The following is a 14,110-nucleotide window of genomic DNA, read 5'->3' as shown; positions in this document are numbered from 1 at the left end:
CAATGCTCCAATATACCTCACTTATTGCTTCCTCCTTTCTTTACCCTCTTTATTCACTCTCCATTTTCGCATTTTCTACTATTTAACTCTACTCTTTCAGCGAAATTTAAAACAACTCATATTCAGATTTCTTTAGTTCTTATTTTGTTTTGTGTAGAGGGGGCCTCATATTTGAGCCTTGCTTAATGCCTCACTAACTCAAGAACCAAATGTGTGTATTTAAAAAAAAAAAAAGTTTTGCGATTTGGTATAGCCCTATATTTTTCTGTATATATCCTTTTTTTCTATTATATTATTAAGCTTTATATGGAACGTTACAATAGAATATAATTAGCCACAATAACTTGTCAGATGAGTTGTCAAATATCAGATGAGTTATCAAATATCAGATGAGTTGTCAAATGTTTTAGTAGACTTTATCTTGCTTTTATTTTAGTTCCTCCAGCTCCTCCTTCCATCTCACTGAGTCCCTCACACCCTGTTTACATCAGAAGGGAGACTATCAATTTGATGTGTTCTATTCCTGGTATCATTGCATTGAAAAGCATTCAGTATTACAGGAATGGAAAGGAAATATACAAAGTGGACACACACAAGACAAAGATGTTCACAATATCTACTTCAGACCAAAAATCATTTGCAAATTATTCCTGTGGATACTCAATAAACATGTATGGTAGAAATATACAATCCCATCATAGCTCATATGTTACAGTTACTGTCATTGGTAAGTCTTTATAGACATTGTCCTTATCTTTCTATGTCTAATGAAGTTAAAAAGTAAAATGAAAGAGAAAATGAAGTTATAATGAACCTATTCATTTCATGATAGGGATTCTACTTGCAGTAGTGCAAAATATTGTCTGTACCTGGCCTTTTTTTTTTTTTTGGTATAAGGAAGAGTAGGAGAAAGAGAAGTTTATATAAAGGCAATGGAATTAAGTTTAAGGCTTTTGAAGGAGGATGAAAGAAAAGATGTTCATAAAGCGACTAAAAGAACCATTGGTATCAATGTAATTATGTACATTGTGTGATTCCATTTGAAAGCCTGGTCACAGAGCTACCTGTACTAATAGTGACACAACAATGTGTTACTTAGGGCCTAATGATCAAAAACTCCCCAGCATGGAAAGAAATTCCACTAAGGGCCAGATTACAAGTGGAGTGCAAAATATCACTTTCACAAATTTGTGCTGGTATTACAAGTTAGGTGCAATGTGAACGCGACCTAGCACAGGGAATGGAGTAAGTCGTGCAGCGATGGGCAGCAGATTTAAATATATACGTATATGATTATATACATATATATTTATGTGTTTATATATGTATATAAGCATTAGCACATAAATATATATGTACTGTATATAAACATATTAACACATAAATATATATGTATATAAACATATTAACAAATAAATATATATGTATAAACATATTAACACATAAATATATATGTATAAACATATTAACACATAAATATATATGTATAAACATCTTAACACATAAATATATATGTATATAAGCATTAGCACATAAATATATATGTACTGTATATAAACATATTAACACATAAATATATATGTATATAAACATATAAAACAAATAAATATATATGTATAAACATATTAACACATAAATATATATGTATAAACATATTAACACATAAATATATATGTATAAACATCTTAACACATAAATATATATGTATATAAGCATTAGCACATAAATATATATGTACTGTATATAAACATATTAACACATAAATATATATGTATATAAACATATTAACAAATAAATATATATGTATAAACATCTTAACACATAAATATATATGTATATAAGCATTAACACATAAATATATATGTACTATATATAAACATATTAACACATAAATATATATGTACTATATATAAACATATTAACACATAAATATATATGTATAAACATATTAACACATAAATATATATGTATATACACATATTAACACATAAATATATATGTATATACACACATTAACACATAAATATATATGTATATACACACATTAACACATAAATAAATATGTATATACACACATTAACACATACATATATATGTATATACACATATTAACACATACATATATATGTATATACACACATTAACACATAAATATATATGTATATACACATATTAACACATAAATATATATATGTATATTCACACATTAACACATAAATATATATGTATATACACACATTAACACATAAATATATATGTATATACACATATTAACACATAAATATATATGTATAAACATATTAACACATAAATATATATGTATATACACATATTAACACATAAATATATATGTATATACACACATTAACACATAAATATATATGTATATAAACATATTAACACATAAATATATATGTATATACACACATTAACACATAAATATATATGTATATAAGCACATTAACACATAAATATATATGTATATACACATATTAACACATAAATATATATGTATATACACATATTAACACATAAATATATATGTATATACACACATTAACACATAAATATATATGTATATAAACATATTAACACATAAATATATATGTATATACACACATTAACACATAAATATATATGTATATACACACATTAACACAAAAATATATATGTATATACACACATTAACACATAAATATATATGTATATACACATATTAACACATAAATATATATGTATATACACATATTAACACATAAATATATATGTATATACACACATTAACACATAAATATATATGTATATACACACATTAACACATAAATATATATGTATATACACACATTAACACATAAATATATATGTATATACACATATTAACACATAAATATATATGTATATAAACATATTAACACATAAATATATATGTATAAACACACATTAACACATAAATATATATGTATATACACACATTAACACATAAATATATATGTATATACACATATTAACACATAAATATATATGTATATAAACATATTAACACATAAATATATATGTATAAACACACATTAACACATAAATATATATGTATATACACACATTAACACATAAATATATATGTATATACACATATTAACACATAAATATATATGTATATAAACATATTAACACATAAATATATATGTATATACACATATTAACACATAAATATATATGTATATACACACATTAACACATAAATATATATGTATATACACATATTAACACATAAATATATATGTATATACACACATTAACACATAAATATATATGTATATACACATATTAACACATAAATATATATGTATATACACACATTAACACATAAATATATATGTATATACACATATTAACACATAAATATATATGTATATACACACATTAACACATAAATATATATGTATATACACATATTAACACATAAATATATATGTATATAAACATATTAACACATAAATATATATGTATAAACACATATTAACACATAAATATCTATGTATATAAGCATATACATATATATTTATAAAGAACACACAGTTCCACATAGACTGCAATGTAAAGGCACGTTTCAGTGACATTTTATTTCTAACACCCCACACCCATTAACTTTAACCCCTAAAAACGGGTTTGTGCAGTTTGTTATTGTTTTTTAAAAAAATGCTACTTTTATTTTTAATAAAAACCTACAAATTGATTTGTTTTGGGGGCAATTGGGGGACATTTTTAAAATTAACCAGAGATCTGAAGCTAATTGCTACCACGAGCTCGCTGTAGCAATTACCAGCCACTTGTAATGGCTGGTTATTTATTATGCGTCCCTAAACGGGCAAATTTGCCCATTTACGGGTGCACGATAAATTAGCACCTCACTATTAATCTAGCCCTAAATCTGTTTTTGAGCATTATATTGTAATCTGGATATCTCTTCTTTCCAGCCTGAACCCTGCATAGTGAGATAAACAGCTGTGAAACAAAAATTCTTTAAAGGATCTTGCAGTACTGACAAGACAAGAAAATTGAGAGCTTTAGATCATCAGGCCCTTACAATTCAATTTTAAAAGAAAGAGATTGCTCCACATCATTTAATTTCTATTTTATGGAGTCCTGGGGGTAGATTTAACATAGGTTGAGCAGACATGATTCGCTGTAGCGAATCATGTCCGCTCGACCTCGCTAAATGCCGACAGCATACTCAGTCAGCTTTTATTATTGCACAAGCACTTCTAGTGAAATGCTTGTGCAATTCCGCCCCCTTCTCATTTGTGGCCATTCAGCCGCTAGCAGGAGCTGTCAATCATCCCAATCGGATTGGGATAATTTCAGTCTGCCACCTTAAATGGACAGTCAAATCCAAAAAAAACATTCATGATATAAATAGGGCATTTAATTTTAAACAACTTCCCAATTTACTTTTATCACAAATTTTGCTTTGTTCTCTTGGTATTCTTAGTTGAAAGCTAAACCTAGGAGGTTCATAAAGGTTTTTAGACCTTGAAGACTGCCTCTAATCTAAATGCATTTTGACCACTAGAGGGCATTAGTTCATGTGTTCATATAGATAACATCGAGCTCATGCACGTGAAGTGACCTTGGAGTGAGCACTGATTGACTAAAATGCAAGTCTGTCAAAGGAACTGAAATAAGAGGGCAGTCAGCAGAAGCTTAGATACAAGGTAATTACAGAGGTAAAATAAAGGGATTATCTTTCTTTTTGCACAACAAAAATTCTGGTGTTGACTGTCCCTTTAAAGGTAGCGGAGAAGTTAAGGAGCAGCGGTCTTATGACCGCTGCTTCTTAAAGGGACAGTCAAGTGCAAAATAAACTTTCATGATTCAAATAGGGCATGTAATTTTAAACATCTTTCAAATTTACTTTTATCACCAATTCTGCTTTGTTCTCTTGGTATTCTTAGTTGAAACTAAACATAGGAGGCTCATATGCTAATTTCTTAGACCTTGAAGGCCGCCTCTTATGTGAATGTATTTTGACCATTTTTCACCACTTGAGGGTGTAAGTTCATGTGTGTAATATAGATAACATTGAGCTTACACACGTGAAGTTACCTAGGAATAAGCACTGATTGGCTAAAATGCAAGTCTGTCAAAATAACTGAAATAAGGGGGCAGTTTGCAGAGGCTTAGAAACAAGGTAGTCACAGAGGTAAAACGTGTATTATTATAACTCTGCTGGTTATGCAAAACTGGGGAATGGGTAATATAGGGATTATCTATATTTTTAAAAACAACAATTCGTTAATGCAGAATCCGCTGCTTGTTAGATCGACCCCCTTATCTCACTTGCTCAGAGAGCCTAAAGTGCTTTTACCATCTGGTAATGACTCAATTTGCTAATTGCTTACATGATACAAGCCCCACTGATGAGCTGAGCAGCTGCAGTATTTAAAATGTGGGTGCAGTGACAATATCAAGCTATGCTTCACATGCACGTGCAGAGAAAAATACTAATACTCAAAGAGTGATAATTTTTACTAGAAGCATTTTTCCAATACATGTATATTGCAAAAATGTTTCTATTCAAAGATGTAACAAATCTATGTGCATTTAAATTTTGACTGGAATGTCCCTTTAACAACTTTAAAGCCCAGTGCTGTTATGACGGAATGGAATGTCCTAACCACATTAAGTTGTTAATTCATATACATATGTAAATGAGTGTCCTTGACACTGCTGAAGGACTATAGAGAAAAACAATGACTAAAGCTTTAATGAATCAATACCACGTATGCTATCTAAAATGTCTCCTGTAGCCATTTCTGAGAGTCTTGTACATGTGCCGCATAATAGAATGATTCCAAATAGGCTTTAATGTTTACAAAAATATCAAAAAGGGCTTTATCAAGTGCTTTTAGGTGTCGAATTTGAAAAGGAAAAATGTCTCAAAAACGTTTTGAAAAGTCTCTGGAAAATGCATTATGATTGCTGAGAACTTTTTGACCCCATGTTAAAAATAGGGCTTTAATCGGGGAGCCAATAACCCTATTGCATCTGTGGGAAGCAGTACAAATTGTGCCATTGTTATTGTGTTGAAATAAAGAGGCATATTTAAGAAATGTCTTGCGGACCTGATCCGACAGTGCGGATCAGGTCCGCAAGACATTTCTGAATGCGGAGAGAAATACGCTCTCCGCATTTAACATTGCACCAGCAGCTCACAAGAGCTGCTGGTGCAACGCCGCCCCCTGCAGACTCGCGGCCAATGGGCCGCCAGCAGGGGGTGTCAATCAACCCGATCGTACTTGATCGGGTTGAATTGTTGCGATTCCTGTCCGCCTGCTCAGAGCAGGGGGACAGGGTTATGGAGCAGCGGTCTTTGTGAAGACTCACCAGAAACACGGGCCGTCGAGCTCCTTTCGGAGCTTGATAGATAGTCCCCAAAGTGTCCTTTTCACCAGAAAAAGAGATGAAAAGGCCTCAGCTGATAAATTGTGAGCAAACCCCAAATTAGATAGCATTGATATAAGTAAATAACAAACTGCAATCAAACACATAAGGCATTTATTATCAATACTGAATCAGTCACCAGAAATTCCTTTTGAATTGGCGCCATATATTTTGCTTCCATGTATTTCTGTAAATATACAGCAGCTAGCTCCCAGTAATGCATTGCTGCACCTGATCCTACCTAGGTATGCTTTCAAGTATACCAAGAGAAGAAAGCAAATTAGATAATATAAGAAAATTGTTTACAATTGTATGCTCTTTCTGGATCATGAAAGAAAAATGTTAGGTTTTATGTCCTTTTAAGACTTTGCAGGTAGATTGAATTATGTAACCTAATAGAATATCAGGTGAGCTTTCATGATCCAAAGTCACAAGGAAGTGCCCAAAATGTGACTTAATGTACTGCTTGTTGATTTTCAAAGACGATATTCAGCAATGCTGAAATCTAAGCAAATGTGTCACATTATGTTCTGTGATATCTTGGCAGTTACAATAAGATATCAATAGCATGATCTTGGTGTCATTCATGTAAACGTTTATGCTGTAATATATTGCAAAAGATTTCTTGCTCTAAACACCAATATATTTTACATTATGTAGGAGTAGGCTACATCACATGCTTTGTCTTTGAGGGCTTTGCACTGATAATGTGACACTATCAAGAGAGAAAGACAGACACTGTTTAATTGATTTAATGCAATATGCATTATGAAAATGAGGTAACTGTAGCTAAGTTTTAGCTTTAATCAAAGTGACGGTAAATCTTAGCATTTCATAAATGGATTTTACTATCACATAAAATAAATGCCACCTTCATTCATCAGTTTAAAAAAAAAAAAGAAACTGATGAAAAGGTGCCTTTATTTCGCTGCTGCTTCACTGCTTAGCTAAGCATCTCTGGCGGCCCACGGCAATGCTAAATTTTTCAATGAAGTGATGTTTCCCCCTCTTAGCCAATAGCCATGTAGGCCGATGGGCATTATGTTGCAATCACGCACAGCTATTGGTTAAGAGGTGGAAACGTCACCTCATTGAAAAAAATGAGCAGTGCCGTGGGCCGCCAGGGCTGCTAGGCTTAGCAGTGAAGCTGCTGTGAAATAAAGAAACCTTTTCATCTGTTTCTTTTTAAACTGACGAATAATGGTGCCTTTATTTTTAGTGACATTAAATCCTACGATTTATTATCACTTTAAGTTACGGTTATACTTAACTCTTCATACATCTTTACCACAATTTTTATAATATTTGTAATAGTTTTACATTCATTTTATTGTCCCCTTTGTTTCATAGATCATCCACCTTCTCCCTTAATCACTTGCCGCCCTTTAGAATCTGTATTATTAAAGGAACAGTCTAGACCAAAATAAACTTTCAGGATTCAGATAGAGCATGTAATTTTAAAAAATTTCCAATTTACTTTTATCACCAATTTTGCTTTGTTCTCTTGAAATTCTTAGTTTAAAGCTTAACCTAGGAGGTTCATATGCTAATTTCTTAGACCTTGCTTGCATTTTAACAGTTTTTCACCACTAGAGGGTGTAAGTTCACGTATTTCATATAGATAACACTGTGCTCGTGCACGTGAAGTTATCTGGGAGCAGGCACTGATTGGCTAGACTGCAAGTCTGTCAAAAGAACTGAAATAAAGGGACAGTTTGCAGAGGCTTATATACAAGATAATCACAGAGGTTAAAATTATATTATTATAACTGTGTTGGTTATGCAAAACTGGGAAATGGGTAATAAAGGGATTATCTATCTTTTAAAACAATAAAAATTCTGGTGTAGACTGACCCTTTAAAGGGGAGTCTGTGACACTATGATGTTTACCTCCTGGTAATTCATCTGTAGTCCACACATTCAGTTTTTTCAAAGAGGAGCACAACCTAAAAAGGGAGGTTTTAACTTGTGAAGTAAATTCATATATCGTATCCACTGCTGACCAGGATGCTGCTCAAAACTATTTCTGTGTGTATTGGGTTAAAAATAAAGGAAGAAGCGTAAAATCACAACCAAGCCTCCCTGTCATGGTGCCTGTTGTAGGTAAGTCTGTTAGATTAATGATTAAATTGTGCTCATGATGCTCATATCATTTCTATTGATAGAAACAAGAAAACTATTTAAACTGTACCATAGTAATTATTTGATTTAATAGATATTTTATGACATTAAACTTCAGTCATACAGAAGACATACTAAATATTAAGAAACTTGATTTTTTTTCTGTCCTGATTCAGATAGACTATGCCATTTTAAACATCTTTCTGTTGTAATTCTAATATCAAATTTACTTCATTCTCTTGGTATGCTTTGTTGAAAAAACAGCAGCTCACTATTGTGAGCTAGCTGAACACATTGAGTGAGCCAATGACGACAAAAAGCATATTTTTTCAGCCACCAACCAGCAACTAGCTATTAGAATTGCATTGCTGTTCCTGATCCTACATACATTTTAAACAAATAACACCAAGAGAACAAAGCAAATAAGATAAGAGAAGTAAATTAGAAAGTTGTTTAATATTGCATGTTCTATTTGAATCATTAAAGTTTAATTTTGGCTTTAGTGTCCCTTTAATGTATCCCTGATCATGTTTGGCCCCTAGAGGTCTGCAAGTCGCAAGCTGTTGTCATAACCACACATTTACTTGTGTTCCAGACATTCCACCTGCTCCTTCCATTTCCATAAATCCCTCTTACCTTGTTTACATCAGAGGAGAAAATATTAGCGTGACATGTTTTGTGCCAGAGGAATCTACAGTAGTAAGATTTACATTTTTCAAGCAAGGGGAAATAATACATACGAAAGATCCATATCTAATATCTGCTTATCTAAATGAAGATAAAACAACATATTCATGTAGTTACTGCATAAACAATGCCAATAGGGAAATACTGTCTCTTCCAAGTCCACCTGTCACAGTTAATGTTATTGGTAGGTGTACACCCAAATGTATTAAAGATGTTTCCATTTGTTTTGAAATAAAATGTTAATTTTGCTTTTTTGTTTTAGATTATCAATATTTTTCTTTCAGACCCACTTCCTGGACCTTACCTTGAGGAACAAAGTGGTTTTCCCATCTATCTTGTGGGCGACAACCTTAAGCTTGTATGCTCCGCATTGCCTCATTATTCTGTCACTCATTTCCAAATCTATTTTGAAGAGGAAGAAATAGTGTCTATAAATGTTGATGCGCAGACCTCTCTGTCTCATGGTGTCTACAGCATTAGCAAAAAATCTGTTGGCAATTATAGCTGCCAATACCAAGCCGATGTTTTGGGCAGAAATATTCTTTCAGTAAAAAGCAAAAATTTGGTGATCACCTTGACTGGTAAGGCTTTGAGAATTAACAACTACACAATTCTGTCTAATGTATCATTACAATTGGCAGATTTTACTCTCATTGCAGCTGAATAATATATTCTTTCTCTTCTTCCAACACAAATAACTCTTTTTTTAATTAAAGTGTAAAGCTACATGTGAATCTAAACAGTTTTCCATCTATAAATACATTTAAGGCTTCCTTTCTTTAAGCTAAAATCTTTTTATTACAGCATATAAAGATATACCTCTTGTGGAATAATTCCTGCATAATTGTCATTTCTTTCATGTAATTAGCAAGAGTCCATGAGCTAGTGACGTATGGGATATACATTCCTACCAGGAGGGGCAAAGTTTCCCAAACCTCAAAATGCCTATAAATACACCCCTCACCACACCCACAAATCAGTTTTACAAACTTTGCCTCCTATGGAGGTGGTGAAGTAAGTTTGTGCTAGATTCTACGTTGATATGCGCTCCGCAGCAGGTTGGAGCCCGGTTTTCCTCTCAGCGTGCAGTGAATGTCAGAGGGATGTGAGGAGAGTATTGCCTATTTGAATGCAATGATCTCCTTCTACGGGGTCTATTTCATAGGTTCTCTGTTATCGGTCGTAGAGATTCATCTCTTACCTCCCTTTTCAGATCGACGATATACTCTTATTTATATACCATTACCTCTGCTGATTTTCGTTTCAGTACTGGTTTGGCTTTCTACAAACATGTAGATGAGTGTCCTGGGGTAAGTAAGTCTTATTTTCTGTGACACTCTAAGCTATGGTTGGGCACTTTGTTTATAAAGTTCTAAATATATGTATTCAAACATTTATTTGCCTTGACTCAGGATGTTCAACATTCCTTATTTCAGACAGTCAGTTTCATATTTGGGATAATGCATATGAATAAATCAATTTTTTTCTTACCTTAAAATTTGACTTTTTCCCTGTGGGCTGTTAGGCTCGCCAGGGCTGAAAATGCTTCATTTTATTGCGTCATTCTTGGCGCGGACTTTTTTGGCGCAAAATTTTTTTTTCTGTTTCCGGCGTCATACGTGTCGCCGGAAGTTGCGTCATTTTTTACGTTCTTTTGCGCCAAAAGTGTCGGCGTTCCGGATGTGGCGTCATTTTTGGTGCCAAAAGCATTTAGGCGCCAAATAATGTGGGCGTCATTTTTTGCGCTAAAAAAAATATGGGCGTCACTATTGTCTCCACATTATTTAAGTCTCATTTTTTATTGCTTCTGGTTGCTAGAAACTTGTTCACTGGCATTTTTTTCCCATTCCTGAAACTGTCATTTAAGGAATTTGATCAGTTTTGCTTTATATGTTGTTTTTTCTATTACATATTGCAAGATGTCCCACGTTGAAACTGAGTCAGAAGATACTTCTGGAAAATCGCTGCCTGGGGCTGGAGCTACCAAAGCTAAGTGTATCTACTGTAAACTTATGGTATCTGTTCCTCCAGCTGTTGTTTGTACTGTTTTGTCATGACAAACTTGTTAATGCAGATAATATTTCCTTTAGTACTGTTACATTACCTGTTGCTGTTCTGTCAACATCTAATACTCAGAGTGTTCCTGATAACATAAGAGATTTTGTTTCTAAATCCATTAAGAAGGCTATGTCTATTATTCCTCCTTCTAGTAAACGTAAAAAGTCTTTTAAAACTTCTCATTTTTCAGATGAATTTTTAAATGAACATCATCATTCTGATTCTGATAATGGTTCTTCTGGTTCAGAGGATTCTGTCTCAGAGGTTGATGCTGATAAATCTTCATATTTATTTAAAATGTAATTTATTCGTTCTTTACTTAAAGAAGTCCTAATTGCATTAGAAATTGAGGATTCTGGTCCTCTTGATACTAAATCTAAACGTTTAGATAAGGTTTTTAAATCTCCTGTAGTTATTCCAGAAGTTTTTCCTGTCCCTAGTGCTATTTCTGAAGTAATTTCCAGGGAATGGAATAATTTGGGTAATTCATTTACTCCTTCTAAACGTTTTAAGCAATTATATCCTGTGCCATCTGACAGATTAGAGTTTTGGGACAAAATCCCTAAAGTTGATGGGGCTGTCTCTACTCTTGTTAAGCGTACTACTATTCTTACGGCAGATGGTACTTCCTTTAAGGATCCTTTAGATAGGAAAATTGAATCCTTTCTAAGAAAAGCTTACTTGTGTTCAGGTAATCTTCTTAGACCTGCTATATCTTTAGCGGATGTTGCTGCAGCTTCATCTTTTGATTAGAAGCTTTAGCGCAACAAGTAACAGATCATAATTCTCTTAGCATTTTTATTCTTCTTCAACATGCAAATATTTTTATTTGTGATGCCATCTTTGATATCATTAGAGTTGATGTCAGGTATATATCTCTAGCTATTTTAGCTAGAAGAGCTTTATGGCTTAAAACTTGCAATGCTGATCTGTCTTTTAAGTTTACTCTGCTTTCCCTTTCTTTCCAGGGTAATAATCATTTTCGTTCCTTTCGTCACAACAAGGAACAAAAACCTGATCCTTCATCCTCAGGAGCGGTATCAGTTTGGAAACCATCTCCAGTCTGGAATAAATCCAAGCCTTTTAGAAAATCAAAGCTAGCTCCTAAGTCCACATGAAGGTGCGGCCCTCATTCCAGCTCAGCTGGTAGGGGGCAGATTACGTTTTTTCAAAGAAATTTGGTTCAATTCCGTTCACAATCTTTGGATTCAGAACATTGTTTCAGAAGGTTACAGAATTGGCTTCAAGATAAGGCCTCCTGCAAAGAGATTTTTTCTTTCCAGTCCCAGTAAACCCAGCGAAGGCTCAAGCATTTCTGAAATGTGTTTCAGATCTAGAGTTGACTGGAGTAATTATGCCAGTTCCAGTTCTGGAACAGGGACTGGGGTTTTATTCAAATCTCTTCATTGTACCAAAGAAGGAAAATTCCTTCAGACCAGTTCTGGATCTAAAAATATTGAATCGTTTTGTAAGGATACCAACATTCAAAATGGTAACTGTAAGGACTATCCTGCCTTTTGTTCAGCAAGGGCATTATATGTCTACAGTAGATTTACAGGATGCATATCTGCATATTCCGATTCATCCAGATCACTATCAGTTTCTGAGATTCTCTTTCCTAGTCAAGCATTACCAGTTTGTGGCTCTGCCGTTTGGCCTAGATACAGCTCCAAGAATTTTTTGGAAGGTTCTCTGTGCCCTTCTGTCTGTAATCAGAGAACAGGGTATTGTGGTATTCCTTATTTGGACGATATCTTGGTACTTGCTCAGTCTTCACATTTAGCAGAATCTCATATGAATCGACTTGTGTTGTTTCTTCAACATCATGGTTGGAGGATCAATTTACCAAAAAGTTCATTGATTCCTCAGACTCAGGTAACCTTTTTAGGTTTTCAGATAGATTCAGTGTCCATGGCTCTATCTTTGACAGACAAGAGACGTCTAAAATTGATATCAGCTTGTCGAAACCTTCAGTCACAATCTTTCCCTTCAGTAGCCTTATGCATGGAAATTCTAGGTCTTATGACTGCGGCATCGGACGCGATCCCCTTTGCTCGTTTTCACATGCGGCCTCTTCAGCTCTGTATGCTGAACCAGTGGTGCAGGGATTACACAAAGATATCTCAATTAATATCTTTAAAACCGATTGTACGACACTCTCTGCCGTGGTGGACAGATCACCATCGTTTAGTTCAGGGGGCTTCTTTTGTTCTTCCGACCTGGTCTGTAATTTCAACAGATGCAAGCCTTACAGGTTGGGGAGCTGTGGGAGTCTCTGACAGAACAAGGGGTTTGGGAATCTCAGGAGGTGAGATTACCGATCAATATTTTGGAACTCCGTGCAATTTTCAGAGCTCTTCAGTCTTGCCCTCTTCTAAAGAGAGAATCGTTCATTTGTTTTCAGACAGACAATGTCACATCTGTGGCATACATCAATCATCAAGGAGGGACTCACAGTCCTCTGGCTATGAAAGAAGTATCTCGAATTCTGGTATGGGCGGAATCCAGCTCCTGTCTAGTTTCTGCTGTTCTTATCCCAGGTATAGACAATTGGGAAGCGGATTATCTCAGTCGCCAAACGTTACATCCGGGCGAATGGTCTCTTCACCCAGAGGTATTTCTTCAGATTGTTCAAATGTGGGGACTTCCAGAAATAGATTTGATGGCCTCTCATCTAAACAAGAAACTTCCCAGGTATCTGTCCAGATCCAGGGATCCTCAAGCGGTAGCAGTGGATGCATTGTCACTTCCTTGGAAGTATCATCCTGTCTATATCTTTCCGCCTCTAGTTTCTTCTTCCAAG

At 33.9% G+C, this 14,110-nt stretch overlaps 1 protein-coding gene across 1 annotated transcript in view; it reads left to right on the top strand.

The window, feature by feature from the left end:
• Positions 1-9,916, top strand: part of LOC128647111 (Fc receptor-like protein 5) — a 51,439-nt gene extending 41,523 nt beyond the window's left edge. Inside the window, exons 6-8 of the mRNA XM_053699928.1 lie at positions 437-727; positions 9,158-9,261; positions 9,512-9,916. Coding sequence (XP_053555903.1) covers positions 437-727; positions 9,158-9,261; positions 9,512-9,916 — 800 coding nt within the window. The remainder of the gene's footprint in view (positions 1-436; positions 728-9,157; positions 9,262-9,511) is intronic.
• The last annotated feature ends 4,194 nt before the right edge of the window (positions 9,917-14,110 follow it).

This window comes from Bombina bombina, chromosome 2, assembly GCF_027579735.1.
Source record: "Bombina bombina isolate aBomBom1 chromosome 2, aBomBom1.pri, whole genome shotgun sequence".
Taxonomy (NCBI): domain Eukaryota; kingdom Metazoa; phylum Chordata; class Amphibia; order Anura; family Bombinatoridae; genus Bombina; species Bombina bombina.
The sequence above is the reverse complement of the archived record's forward strand: the minus strand, read 5'-3'. Positions and strand labels throughout refer to the sequence as shown.